This window comes from Meriones unguiculatus, chromosome 9, assembly GCF_030254825.1.
Source record: "Meriones unguiculatus strain TT.TT164.6M chromosome 9, Bangor_MerUng_6.1, whole genome shotgun sequence".
Taxonomy (NCBI): domain Eukaryota; kingdom Metazoa; phylum Chordata; class Mammalia; order Rodentia; family Muridae; genus Meriones; species Meriones unguiculatus.
In genome coordinates, this window is record NC_083357.1 from 59,980,447 (window position 1) to 59,995,508 (window position 15,062).

Consider the following 15,062-nt stretch of genomic DNA (forward strand, 5'->3'; position numbering starts at 1 on the left):
TCCCTGTATAGTTGCAACACTGAATACTTAAGTTTTACTTGCTGTGTGCACAGAAAATGTAAATAAATCCCATTCTTTGTCATTTTCAAATCAGGCCAAGATGGCTTTTATGTTTCTGAAGCAGCCCACAAGGCCAAAATGGAGCTCTCCGAGGACGGCATCAGGGCATCTGCAGCCACAGGTATTTTCAGAGGTCCAAGCACTCAACGCCATGGAGCAGCTCACCAACATCTCCCCTTGTTAAATCTGACCAGTTGACTCTTCAGTTGTAAACCTTAATACCACTTACGCCCAATACCCAGGTTGTATCTTTTTAAAAACAAATTTTTTTGAAAACCAATGATACCAATTTTAACAAAGTATCACTGCCCCATCAACATGGAATAGAATCATACAGCATTCCACTTTCAAGAGGGAAGCTATTTTATGGATTATTTTTAAAAATGACACAGGAATGCTTACGTAGTATCTTTCCTCTTTAATTTCCCCATTTGTGGGGCTGGAGAGATACAGCCCAGTGGTTAAGAACACCGTCTGCTCTTCTTAAAGGACCCGAGTTCAATTCCCAGCACCCACATGGCAACTCACAGCTGTCTGTAACCTCAATTCAAAGGGATATGACATTAATGCGCATAAAATAAAATAAACTAATTTCCCCATTTGTAGTCTCATAATACTACAGAGTAATATGTCATTAAGATGCTTTGATTACTTAAAGACAAATCAAGGTCTGAACCTATGAATCTACAACTGCATGATGCTTTTTTCAGTGCAACAGGAAATCTGAGATAGCCTATTCTCTCCCACAGCTGTGCTGCTGCTGAGGAGGTCTCGGACTCCTGCTTTTAAAGCAGATCGGCCCTTCATCTTTCTTCTGAGAGAACATAGCACAGGTACTGACTTTCTAAAACTCTGGATTCAGATATTAATGTTTATCTCTCTAGCAATCTAAGTTTTTATGTATCCATTACAATCTCAAATAAGTATTTCTCCTAGCTCTTCCTTTGGCATTTCCCTAAAGCTGTCACCTGAGAAAGCGAAATTATTTCATAGTACAATCTTAACCCTTTTCCTTCATGCCTTTTACTTTTCCATTCTGTTTATTTGTAGCTAATGCTGATTCTTTTTAGTTCAGTAGATTTCTGCTTCTAGAGAGACTTAAAAAGAAAACACGGAAACCAAATCTTGCTTTTCTTGTTGCTGTCCTATTATTTTAGAAAAGATGGTTTCTTCAGGGCAAGATGTTATCATAGAAGTCACCCAGAGACTCTAGTATTTTAATGATGCAGATTTCTATGCTGTTTGCTGCCTTTCTCAAAAACCAAATACTTGTCCCAGAACTTTTCCATACTACTACGGAAGAGTCTATCTGTGCTAAGATGGTAGACACAGGTTAGCCTAGCTAGCACAATAGAAAGACACGCAGATGTCCCTACAACTCAGCAATATTGAATATTCAAAATATTCAAAATAAGTCTTTGAATTATTTTCTTTCCTTAGTCTCCCCTCCACCCCCCAACAACTACTGCCTCAAATGTAAGAGATTCTCAGTAAAGAGTTGTTGGCAATTCTCAGTAGTGTTTAAAACAGTATGGAACAAGATTAATAAAAATCAAGCCAAGGTGGATCTACTTTAACTAAACATCAGGCATTTCTTTTTATTTGTGGAAAGAATATCGAAGTTAGAATGAAAATTAGCATAGCTTAACACAGATTGTTAAAAGGAAATACTGTCAACATCATTTTATCTGAGAATCATTTGTATACTGCCATAATTTATGCTAGAAAGTAAAAGAACATTTCATGACAAAAAGATGCAGGTACTCATTCTCTTGAAAATAATCTACTTGGGGATTATTTGGGAAGAGTGTTCAAACAGTGTCCACTTAGTATTTGACCATGATTACCCCAAGCCCACAGTGACTGTGACTAGACAAAAACAGCACTGATCACTCACAGCAGGCGTAGAGAGTATGTAAAACCCAACAACAATGAAAGACAAGTTTTAAACCCTCAAACCAAGAGGGAAGACTAACCTTGAACAGAAGGGCCATTGCCAAAAGCTCACATCCAATAAAGGGGACAGTTAGAATACAAATAACAGATTCTTACATTTCAACTGTATAAAAAAACATGTAAAATTGTTGGACTAGAATGACACACATCACGATTTCAATGGTATAATTTTTAACTACTCTAGTATGAGAATGAAAATAGAGGTCTCACCAAAAACTAGTTTTCCTAACTTACCACAAGTCTTAGTCCCTGTGGCTTTTCATTTCTGCAAGGAGCTCACATCACCCAAGGCAAAGTGGCTACTCTCCGGATACTACTTTAGGGATTAGAAAGACCCCGGCTGGGCCGGAAGACAGCTCAGTAGTTAAGAGCATTTGCTTCACTTGGAAACCCAGGCTCAGTTCCCAACGCCCACTTGGAAAATCACAACAGCCTGGAACTCCAGTTCCAGGGGATCTCTTCTCATTTGGCTTCCACAAGCATCAGGCATGCATGTGGCGCATTTACATACATGTAAGCAAAATACTTAAAAAATAACCTTAAGAAAAAAAAAAAGCCTTGGCCTTCACTATTAAAAACTGAAAAGTCTTACATTGACATAACCAATTACTGACTCAATCAACATATGGGACAAATAGGGGAATGTTAAGAAAAATTATGTAAAAACTCCAATATTAACATTTTGGAAAGTGCCCCTTGTCCAGTGTAGCATCATTCGACGATCTCAAAGACTTAAAAATACACATTCCCCAAGTATACCCTCCCTGGCCTTTGCTGACAAGGAGTCTGTAGAGACTTTTTTTGAAAGGTGGGGTAGGATCTTAAGCTTTAATTTTGATAGGCTGCAAACTTTTGGACTAAGTTTTAGGATTAAGATATAGATAGAGTATTATGCCACAGTGATAAAGAACAGAGAAGGAGGGGGAGAGTGAGAGCTAGAGCAAGCACAGATACAGAAGAACCTGTTATTTTGCGCTCACTTGAGGGTTCATTTTGAAAAGTGTAGTAAAGGCAGAAGATCTGCATTATTCCATGATGCCTATGACATGAGGACCCTTCCCAAGGACAGCCCTCAGATGCTTTGACTTAAATATAACTTCTATCTAAATGACTCCAGTGTTCCCTTTAGCACTCATAATTTACAACCACAAAGTCAATCTGGATTTTGTACAGTTCTTGCTGAATTTAGCAGTGTAACTACAGGCAATTACTTTGATAATTCCATCTCTAAATTATATCTTCATTTACTTCCAGGAATCTAAGAGGTAAGAAATGTTTAATGAATTGTCATATGAAAATACCACAAGTCTAATTAAATGTTTCTTTTTCTTTACAGGGTTTGTCTTCAGTATTGGGAGAGTTTCAAATCCCCTTGACTAAAATAGCAGATCTCAAGAATGTTCTATGTATGCTTTCCTTCACAAATATTTACAATTTCTTTTAAGGGTGATTTCCAAATATTATTAATCTAAAAATAATTCAATTAAAAAAATAATTTTGGAAGTATTTTTCCCCCTCCATTCTTCCAAATCTAAAAATTCTAACCTTTTCTACTGTTTTCTCCAAATTACTAAAAGGCACAGCAGTGATCTACAAATGTGTACATGAGTCAGGACACAGGATCACATCCTTAGTAAGGATGTACAACCCTGTAAGGATGGAGAATGTAAGTGCCAAATATCTTCATCCTGTGCAAATAAGGGGGAAAACATGAGTATAATCATCTTATATCTGTTTCCTCTCTAGTTAGCTTCTAAACAAGTCTAAGTGTGAGAATTTGCAGAACCAAGAGATCCTCTAAATCAAGTCATAAACTCATGTAAGCATAACATGGGATTAAATTACTACATATAAGACATTTCCAAATGTGATAAACCCTAAATCTACCACACCCTAACCTAATGGCCAGACTTGAATGTCATCCAAATCCTGTGAGAAAAATTGAAGGGTGCTAAGAAACCAATAATGCCAAGTCATCTACTTTGAAAATTGTTTTTAAAAAAGTATCTGTGTCAGTGTGCCACAGACATAGCTATTCCCATTATCCAGGCAAGAATGGAGTATATTGGCATGGCCAACAAAAACTAAGAACAAATAGTAAAAAAAAGTCAATGCAGGCTATGTAACACATCATTACACTAGTTTAACAAATATTAAGTTGTGTATTTTTTTAATGCTAAAAAGCAAGGCCTTTAAAATTCCATTGTCTTAGAATGTTTTTAAGTAGTTACTTTAAATGTGATTATTTCCTAAACCACACAAGAGTAAAATAGAGCATTTATTGATGGAATAACAAAAGTGCTTTTCTTAAATATTCTTCAAAATACATTTGTACAACTTACAATAATATATCCAAAATAACTGTATATACAAAACATTACCTAGTTTTTAATGTATGTGCTTTTTTCCCCAAAAATTACAAAGTAACTTGTTAATTTTTTTCTTTTCTTTTTTTTTTTTTTTTTTTTTTTTTGGCAAAGTTCAACCTTAACAGAGCTGACAATTTTAAAGGTTGGTTTAAGAAAATATAACCTGAGGGAAACTGACACGCAAGAGCCAATGACAAGCAGAGGATTTGGAAAGTAGTTTTAGTTTGTTAAAAAAGAAGAAAAAAAGGAAAAAAAAAAAAACTTAGTGATACTTTTCACATTACAAAAATAAACCAAAATAAAAAGGTCACTGTAAAATGATGGAAAGGATCTGTAGACTGTTTTTAAGTATTTCAAATAGCCAACAATGCATGTCAAAGAATGAATACAAGATTACAACAGTCTTGTATTTACTTTGTATTTGGAGAAGATAGTGATATAAGTGGCCACATTCTATTTTCTTTTAATTGCTATTAATATGGTTGATCTGATTGGCTCTTCGATGAATTTCATCCAAGAAGTTCTCCAGCTGTTCTATTAGCATTCGTTTTTTAAACCTGTGTGAGAAAAGTAAGAGCACTCTTAATCACCTCTTAATGGACAGCATACACTGGCATGTTTTACATAACAAAATAGAAAAACTGGCTTTGGGAAAGATTTATTTTAAAGTAGGAGGAAAATGAAAACCAACACATGAAATCTGTTGGGAATCAGCTAAACATGAGCAGAACAAGGATAACGCCAATAGACACATACTAAAGTAGATGGGGGAAGCTCATGAGGTCTCAACCCAAACAAAGAACTAATGGACAACTAAGGAATGCAGACAGTTGAAGAAAAGGTCTTCCTCAAGGAAGGGAGGCTGAAAACATATACATACAAGTAACATTATACAGACCAAGCAGGTATAGTTACACATTCAGGAATATATGCATATAAATAAATACACACAGAGAAATATATATATAACAACAGTTAATGATAAAAGATGTTATGGATTTGAAAGAAATCCATACATATGAGAGGTTTTGGAGGGAGAAAGGGAAAAGGAAAATGTTATCATGGTATTATAATCTCAAAAAAAAAAAGGTATTTTTAAAAAATCTTTTGGGGACTAGCTGGATAACTCAGAAGATGAGCCTATAGCCAGCCCTAACTAACCCTGATGATCCTGAGTTCTATCTTGAAAAAAAAAAAAAAAAAAATTATTACAACTTATTCAATTTGTATCCCAGCTGTGGACCCCTCCCTCATCTCCTCCCAATACCATCCTCCTCTCTCTATGCCCCTCCCCTAGTCCACTGATAGGGGAGGTCCTCCCCCACCTTCTATTTGACCTTAGCCTATCAGGTCTCATCAGGACTGGTTGCCTTCCTCTGTGGCCTGGTAAAGCTGCTCCCCACAGGGGGCGGTGATTAGAGAGCTGCTGAGTTTTATCTTTTTAACTCACATGGAAGGAGATACTGATTTCTGAAAGTTATCCTCTGACCTCCACATGCATGCCAAACACACAAAATGAAGTTGTACAAATCTAATGAAAACTTTGCAAATTACTGTTAATACCAAAACAGAATTAAAGTTTTTCCTTATAAGAACTATGTAATCTTAGGAACAATGTTAGAGTGGTCATTCTTCCAACCACCAACAATTAAATAAAAAGGAGAAAGATACTATTATACACAAGGATTCCAAACGTTATAGTAAAATTTGGATCCCAAAGCAGTTACTGCAGTATCATCTAGTCCTTTTTGAAACTGAATGTTGAGAGTCTGTACAAAATGGAAATGGATAACTGATAGCAGCATTTAAAAATCATGATTTGGTGTTCTACTACAATTTGAAGACTAGGACATCAAAGTATCATAAGGTAGCTATAACATAGGATATATAGCACAAAATATCAGTAAAAAATATAGATAGGCTGAAATTATATACAAAATCATTAATATCAATCACTGATGCTTTTTAGAATATCTCAATACTGGATGTTCTATTCCTAATTCTATTTTACTTGTAAAATGATGCAAACTGGCACCAGATTCTACAACGAAGGTGGCAGAAAGACAGACGCAAGGAATACAGCTATATCCAAGATACATCAGCACATGCCTATGACCCCATCATTTGGAAGACTAAGGCAGAATGTACCCAAGGTTGAGGCTAACCTGGGCTATGTAGCAAGATGCTGTCTCAAAAATCAACACTAAAAATTCAAGGCATGTGTTAACTAAATGAAAGATGGGACCAAGTCTTCATTAAAAGAAGAATTTAAATACTTCAACTTATATGAAAGTGTACAGCCTCATCTTCAGTATTCCAAGTAGCCCAGAATGTCCAAGCCACTCCCAAAACAAGAACTACATCAAACAAACAAACAAACACACATCCTATCTAAGGCAGTGCAGTGAGCCTCAACTTTCCTAATGCTGTGACCCTCATGCTGTGGTGACCCCCGACGATAAAATTATTTTCCTTGTGTAACCATCTCAGTGAACAACTTTGAATTAGCTTAAAAGAAGAAAAAGAAAAATTCCATACATTTCAATGAATCAAATGCATGCATAAACCAAAGTGCCTAACAAATGCCATTCAAGTATCACACATGCAAACTGAAAATTATTTCCGCATTATTTAGTAACAAACAAGTTTCTTTACCTGGATGCTTCCTTAATGACATTTTGTAAAAATATTAGCCTTGTTTGTAAACTTCCTTGCACATGCTTCAGTAAGGTGAAAATTCTTTCATATTCTTAAAACAAGAAAAGGAAAAACAATTAACTGGCTTTATGCGAATTCTCACTATGTTTCTCTTGCATCTTCTTTGTATTGAGATATACTCAGATAAAAATATTCTACATAAAAAAGTTACCATTCTTTAAAGCTTTTAGAGACCACTGTTAACACATGAGCATGACAGTATGTTTCACCAAAAAAAAAAAAAAAAACAAAAACTTTCCAAGCTCCCACCTCTGCCCCAAACTTCCCAGTAAGACAGCAGGCAAGCTTAGGGGATGAATTAAGAGCTTTGAAGTTACCCAGAGAACAGGCAAATGGCCTTTACAGAACATAACCTAATCATTTAAATTCTAAACTCTAACATAGTGGAAGGCTAATACCTGAAACAGGTTAAATTTCAAGTTTTCACATATAACTCCAACCAAGATTTTAAAAGTCCTTTCTACTCTATTTCACCGCACCATCACAACTGTGTCTGTTATAGTCTTCCCTGACCCACAAGATCAGGCTGGCCTCGAACTCACAAAGATCCAGGCTGCTTCTGCCTCCACAAGTGCTGGAATTACAAGTGTGCAACCACCACACATCTGTTATATTCTGAATGTACAGCAATACTACTCACAATCTTGTACCCAGAGAGTTCCCTTGCATTCATGTGATGGGCTTAAATAACTTTGGCTTGGAGTCTAAGCACATCATACAGGTTACAATTATAATTCATACCTGGTGACTGGCAGTAGAGAAGAATGTTGCAAACACACAAGTTTTGGAGGGGCTTGCTGAGGAGATGTTATTGAGAACTGAACTTTGGCTACACATATGCTCTATTTACTAGATACACTGTCAACCCATACCCAGCCATTTAGTAGTACTCATTCTATCTGTTTAGATTAGCTGTTCTACTAAAATTTCAACTTCTAGTTAGAACAGTAAAGATTCTGGGTCCCTGTCATGGTAGACACATATAATACATCTCTGGAGTCTTCTTTAAATAATAGACTCCCTGCTGTCTACCACAATTAAGTACCAAGATCATTCAGTGTTTTTCAGCTGCGTAAGAAATTCTTAAAGAATCCAGGTACTACTTCAAGAGTAATCTAGAATAGTATGTATGCTTTTACTAAACTTGACTTGTTTTTGCTTATTTAAACACACAAAGAAATGAACAAGTTTGGTCTCTAATTATACATACTTCTTCCTGGCTTTCGGATCTCTTTCATTATTTGTGCTTTTAGTTCAGTGTTGACCTCTTCATGGCTTCTACAGTGCACCAATTTCTTTCCTTTGTTGAGTGAAGATGCTGGTACATTCTCTTCAGCACTTTGTTCTTTATTTCTTGGCTCGTCATGATTTTCTAAAAATCCACCAACAGCGAGGTCATTGTTTCCTAAATGTTCATGACCAAGGGTCTCTGTATGATTGGTTGATGGTTCCAAAAGATTGGCTGGAGATGTTAAAAATTCAGTATCCATTGCATTTGGTGTCATATCTGATGAAAGTTGGTCTGCAACATGATTTTCAACCACATCATCTACTGTTGAATCATTAGTGGCTTCTGGAGTGAAACCAAAGAGATGGGCAAAAAGTGAGATCCATATTAAAGTACACAATAAAAATGTGAAAGTAACACAATTACTGCAAATAACTCCATTCTTAGACTAAGTCATAGTAACATGGTTTTTAGGCTTTGCCAAAGATACAGTGTATCAATATGAAGCCTTAGTAACACAGAATCCTGCAATTCTGTCCATAAAAAGAAAATTAAAGCCAATTTCAGCCTTGTTTCTCTACCTTATTTTAGCAATGTCAGCTTTAGCTTAGAGTCCTACCTACTTCACCTTAAGCCTACTTCTGTCTTTCTTCAGAAAGACAACAAAAAACAAAAAACACTAAACAGTGTTTAGTACTCAAATTCTGCAGGAAACACCAATGAGGGCACATTTCAGAGCACAACGTTTTCCAGCCATCCTTTTAGTCCCCAGCCATGCAAATTAATCTGGTGCCCACTTCAGCTCATTAGGCCAATAGATCCAAAAGTTTACTAGCTTGCCGACAGTAAGATTCCTAGACATGACCCTAAGTTTGGATTGTTCACCAGCCTCCATAGCACCAGCTGAACTCATCTGTTCTGTATCTCAATGTAAAGGCCTGCTTTCTGCATGCTTCCTTGAACACATATTCCCACAAATCCACTGCTCTCCTTCCATCGTCTCCTTTCTACTTTCTAAACTCATGGTTTGCAAACACCGCTTTACTGATTATTCTCACCTGCTTCTCAGCCTTTGGCTAAGGTCATCTAAAAAACCACAATAATTTCTACTTTAATGAAAACCAAGTCCTATTTAAAAATAAGACAAAACAAAACAGCACTGCTCTCTTTTTCAAACCTGGAGTAGAAATTCTTTTCTCATGAATGTAAATGTGAAATAGTCACTAACTCTTTCACCTCTTAAATGCAACTTCAAATTTTCTATTCAATTCTTAAAAACAAAAAAACCCTCATGCACTTTTGAGTACTATCACTTTTCTAGTCCCTTCACCATTATCTTCATACTGAGTTTAGTGCATATGCTTCTGGCACCTTGTCCTCCGGACATTCTAGGAGGTTCTTACAACTCAAAGTGGCATTAGCCGCAGCAGAGCTTTCTCAAATGCTTCCTTTGTGCCCCAGCCCAGACTTGCATGATAACAAGAAGTTTAACAAGAACCCCAGGTAATCCCCATGCACGCTCCAATTTGATTAAGTTCTGCAGCACCAATGTCTATGCAGAGCATCATCTATCAAAGATCTGACCTTAAAGAGCTTTCCACTCCCACTCCACTTTTTCCATCTAAAACAAACTCAGAGATGGAGGTGTATCCTTTTGCAATATTCCAGTTCCTTGTCCTTAATACAGCTGGATTTTTACTCCCGCAGCTCCTCTACTTTCTTCTAATAGACTCTTGCTATATAGCTACTTTCTTCTTTAGGAAGCTTAATCTCATGATAGATCACTTTTTACCAATATTTTAATGATCTAGTTCTAACACCCCACAGTGTGGGATCTGCCAAGATTTAATGGCTGTTTTACACCTGCCTGCTAGCTGCAGACCTTTACTTGAGTGACGGCAATAGCTGGAGAAATAGAAGCCAGATCTACAGGGGTGGTCTCAAGTACCACTTAGGTCTAGATCTTGCACTGCTTAGCAAGCCAACCACATGCCTTCTCCCTGTTCCACAGATATTTTGCTTCCTTCATTCTCTTTCAAGCTCTAACTTTACCAATCACTCCCTCTATCTCAGCAGTATACCTACTTTCTATTTATGGGAGAAAAAGCAAAGCCCTAGTTGAGGAATCTTTTCTACTCCCTTGATCCTAATAAACTTGTACCTACACCACTTTGTTCAACAGAAACAGTAGCTTTTCATTAGGATTCTAGGCCATTTCCTCTTGCCTTCCTGGTGGAGATAATGGCTTCTCGTTTTATTTAACCTTTTTCTACACCGGGGTGCAACAAGACAGCATTTAAACACTTTCAAGCCAAACTACCATTTCCATCCCCATGAGCTATTCTGGGCTACACTAGCCCTGCTGCCCTACAGCTGAACACAACTAGCTTTCACACTCATCTTTCGTTTTTCTTCTCACTTTCCTTTTTTTTTAAAATTAAATCTTTCTGTCCTTTACTCCACAAAAAAGTATTATTAGTAAGACAGCCAAAGACCAAAAGGTGTTTCTAATTTTCATAGTCTATGTTTCTAAAGCTTTTGAAGTCACCAATACACTATTTAAAGTAAACTCACATTTGTTGCTTTTCCCAACCTGCCTATTATTTTTTAAGATACACTGTCAGGTCATAATCATCTTCATTTACTAACTAGCCCTTGTGGATATACAATAGCTACATTATAACATCAACTACCCAGTCAGCATTGACAACCTTCAGTTATTTTACACATTTTGTTTTTGAAAAAGTTTGATCTTACTTGATTCTGGGTCCAAATGAGGCCTATGAATGGCAACTGGTTGTTTCCTGTTCCCTCTGACTCTGTAAGACCTTCCTGTAACTCACTATGAACTTTAATAACAAAAACAAGACTTCTTTTTTTTGGTCCTATAAAGTTCCCTATGATCTTAATTTTCTGACTGTACCCTCTTTTGTTATTTTATCCGTTTTCCTATCTCTTTTACTTCCCATGGGATTACCAGATCTAGAGGCTTGATCATACTGATATTCACTAGAGGGTAAGGGAGAAGGGTCAAGTATATTTATGAGGGACTATTATAGATTCTATTAAATGGTATATTTAGGTTTCTCTACATTTAAGATGTTATATATGCCAGTGGGGCGACTATGTATAATTGACAAAAACACTGGTTTATTAGGCTTCCTTTGTTCCCATATATACTGTCCCTGATAATATCCCACATTATATTCAAATGTAATTATAAAATGCTAACTGACCAGGTTACCACCTCTTTCAAACCTTTCAATGGTTTCTCACTGTCCTTGGACTTAAATACAGAATCTTTATAATAGAATCTTACAATAGGTGCCAAAACCACCCATCTGGATTCTGCCATCTTTTCATTTTCTTCCTACTAAATATGCCCAGTACCAACACTGGAATGGAATTTTTTCAGGTCTCCTTAGTTGCTATCTTTTTATATATTTCTATGTATACTCTCTTTAGACTTCTTTACACAGGTAAAGCTTTAATTCCCATCATCCAGAGCTATAATGCTCAGAAAATTAATTCATGTCAAACGTTCCTTCCCCAGTACATTCCCTAACATTTCTCATACTTGTAATTGACTAAATGACTTTCTTTCCTTCCCAACGATGAGAAAAGAAATCACTACAGCCTTGCTATAGTCTGTAGCACAGTATAATATGCATTTAATAGTTGGTGAATTTTACTGAACCAAAAAGCATATTTTTGCTGGTAGTAACAATGCTCCTTCCAAAACCATTTTTTAAATACTTGAGATTTGCTAACATCATTAAATGTACAGTGTTCATTAAAAAGGCATTCAAGCTACTGCATATCAATTCATAATAAACAATACTCACTGGATGCTGCTGAACAATCTTTTTCTGTTTCTATTATAAAAATCTCTTCCCTTAGGAACCCCAAAATAGCAAGTAGTATTTGAAAGCCCCAAAGTGCTACCTTTATGCAGAGGAAGGGGTTTAATAAGACCTGGCTGTGCTTGATTCATGGGTGCAGGTGGTCCTTTTCCTCCGATGTGACTGTTCATAGCAGGGCTCTGCCGCCGGCCTCTCAAGAGTGGAGAAGCACACCGGCGCCTTTTTGGGATCCCTTGCATGCTTGGCTCTCCAGGCCGTTTGTGTTTATTTTGAGGTCCAGCCACAAATTCATCTGCTTCATCTATCATCATACCCTATTAACAGATATAAAATATTCTTGGATTTACATATAATTTTTAAAACAATGGCCATCACTTATTCTGATAAATAACTACACATTTATAGCTTAATCAATGTATATGTATAGAAAGGTTTAATCAAAGCCTGGCAAGGTGGAATAGCAAGTAAAGGTACTTTGGGTGACCTGAGTTCAAAGCCCAGCTTCCAAAGCTCATACACACTATAAATCTAGTTCCAGGTGATCCAGCACCCTCTTTTGGCCACCAAAGCTCCTGTACACATGTGGAGAATAACTCACAGGTTCACATGTTAAGTAGAAAAAAAAATCTTAAGATTTAATCAAGGTAATGAATAGGGCCATTACCTTACCAAACTTGAGTACAATGTTGGATAAGGGTATCGAAAGTATGTTCTTTAACAATTTTGAAATATAATACATTATTAACTAGGATTACAATGTTATCAACAGATCACTAAAAACTTATCCCTGAGGTTCATACTTAGTACCCTTGAATCACTATCTTCCCCCTCTCATTGCCTCTGGTATCTATCTACCATTCTACTCTATTAAAAAAAAAAAGTCATTTTCTTGAACTTCCATACAATTGTGTGCATGTGGGGGGAGGGGAGGTGCATTCTTGTCAGTATGGCTATAGGCATGCCATACTTTTCATGTGGAAGTCAGGGGACAACCTCAGGTATTGGTCTTCACCTTTTAACTTATTAAAATAGGGTCTCTTATTCGCCACCATGCATGCTTGGCTAGCTGGACCACTAGCTTCTGGGTGTCACTAACTCCCAACTCAGCAGAGGAGTGCTTAGATTACAAATGAGTGCTGTGTGTTGCCTTTTTATATTGGTCTGGGAATTTGAACTCTGTTCCTTACGCTTGCATGGCAAGCCCTGAATCCAAGAAGCCATCTCCCCAGCTCCTCTACACAACTTTTAAGTGGTACAATTAATCTCAATTCTTTAATTGATAAAAACTTTAAAATTAATACCTTAATAAGATACTCTACCCAGAAAATAACTTTAGCTAAATTGACAACAGCTATCACAAACAAATTATATCATAGAACATTTCGGAGTTACCTTTTTATCCAGTTTAAACGGATTGCCAAATGTATGCAACCTTCGAGGCTGATCAGGATCAAGTTCTCTCAGTGGAGAAGGTACTTGCTTAAGGTATTCCTGGTAATTCCCCATTTGTGCTATAGGCACACTGTGCACTTGATCTTTTCAGAGAAAATATATCAACAGCAAAAGTTACCCTCACCAATAATTACACTCTACCTATCGGATATTTGAATAACATCCTAAGTTACTACACAATGGAAGCTAGTACTGGGTAATTATAAATAAAACAGCCTTTAATTCTCAAAAGTAAATTTTAAAGTACTAATCTTATTTTCTAGGTAAAATATAATGCAGAATTTGTAGAAAATAGCAAAGTAGAATTATAACATAAATATAAACCTGTAGTGATGGGAATGCTTAAGTCACAGCAAGGGTTAATGATCATCTGATGTGACTTGCAAGTAGATGCCACACATAAATCACAGAAATAGCATAATAGGCCATGAAATGACTACCCTGAGTCAAACTATCAAATAGTAACACAGCACAAGAAAATGACTCTAGCTGGGTGCAGTGGTGCACACCCATAATCCCAGCATTCAGGGAGGCAAAAGCAGGTGGATTTCTGTGAGTTCAAGAATAGCCTGGTTTATAAAGTGAGTCCAGGACAGCCAAAGCTACACAGAGAAACCCTATCTCCAAAAAAACCAAAACCCAACCCAACCCAACCCAACACAATGACTCTATGTGTCCATGTGTCTGAAGGTATGGAGAAGACTAAAAATGGAATAAACTGCTAACAGGATTTGTAGTTCCAGTGCAGTAAATAGAAAATAAGGGATAAATCACCCTTTTATAAAAAATTTGATTTTTAATTATGTGTATGTATATCTTAGTGAATGATTCTTCTTTTACGTCACTTATTTGAATTAACAATACGAATATGAGCTTGTAAAATTTATAGTATGCCCTTTAAAATTGCAAAGAAGTTATTTTTAAAACAAATATTTAAAATCATACTCTAACCTTCATCCTGGCCTTTAAGAAATTTGCGGGTGCTCTTTAAAAGATTAGATCTCATTCTTGTTAAATGATCCAGAAGATTCCGTCTTGGTATATCATAAGCATTTCTAAAGGTCTGAGGCTTCAAATCCTACATAAACACATTCAAGGACAAAATATTTCTAAACAGAACTTAAAATCTCTTAGGCTGAAGGATAGGACCAGAATGAATATAAAATATGTAAGTTAACAAGATATAGCTTTGAAAGAGAAAAAAAAAAAAAGACAAATGATACAATCTTAAATACACTGTTTGAAGGGCCAAATGATAGAAATTTTATAGTAAACTCAACAAAATAATTTCAAATTAACTTTTAAGGTTTCTCAGTATGTTCTGGTTTAGAGAAGCAAATCACTTAATAGTACCCCTTCTTTAAACTTTGGGGAGAGTTTCTAACATCTAAGCATGTGACCTGATGAGTAAGCTTG

General features: G+C 36.3%; 2 protein-coding genes across 4 annotated transcripts in view; one reads left to right on the top strand and one right to left on the bottom strand.

The window, feature by feature from the left end:
- Window positions 1-3,514, top strand: part of Serpine3 (serpin family E member 3) — a 123,336-nt gene extending 119,822 nt beyond the window's left edge. The window contains exons 11-13 of the mRNA XM_060391296.1: window positions 95-181; window positions 810-893; window positions 3,353-3,514. Of these exons, the coding sequence (XP_060247279.1) occupies window positions 95-181; window positions 810-893; window positions 3,353-3,396 (215 nt within the window). The 3' untranslated portion in view covers window positions 3,397-3,514. The remainder of the gene's footprint in view (window positions 1-94; window positions 182-809; window positions 894-3,352) is intronic.
- Ints6 (integrator complex subunit 6) overlaps window positions 1,630-15,062 on the bottom strand; it is a 75,190-nt gene continuing 61,757 nt past the window's right edge. For 2 of the 3 annotated variants that reach the window (XM_021658347.2, XM_021658350.2), the window contains 6 exons: window positions 14,598-14,724; window positions 13,587-13,729; window positions 12,277-12,508; window positions 8,314-8,676; window positions 7,041-7,134; window positions 1,630-4,942 (listed from right to left, as the gene is read on the bottom strand). In XM_021658347.2, the coding sequence (XP_021514022.1) occupies window positions 4,849-4,942; window positions 7,041-7,134; window positions 8,314-8,676; window positions 12,277-12,508; window positions 13,587-13,729; window positions 14,598-14,724 (1,053 nt within the window). In that variant the 3' untranslated portion in view covers window positions 1,630-4,848. The remainder of the gene's footprint in view (window positions 4,943-7,040; window positions 7,135-8,313; window positions 8,677-12,276; window positions 12,509-13,586; window positions 13,730-14,597; window positions 14,725-15,062) is intronic. The other variant, XM_021658348.2, reaches the window with a different exon arrangement.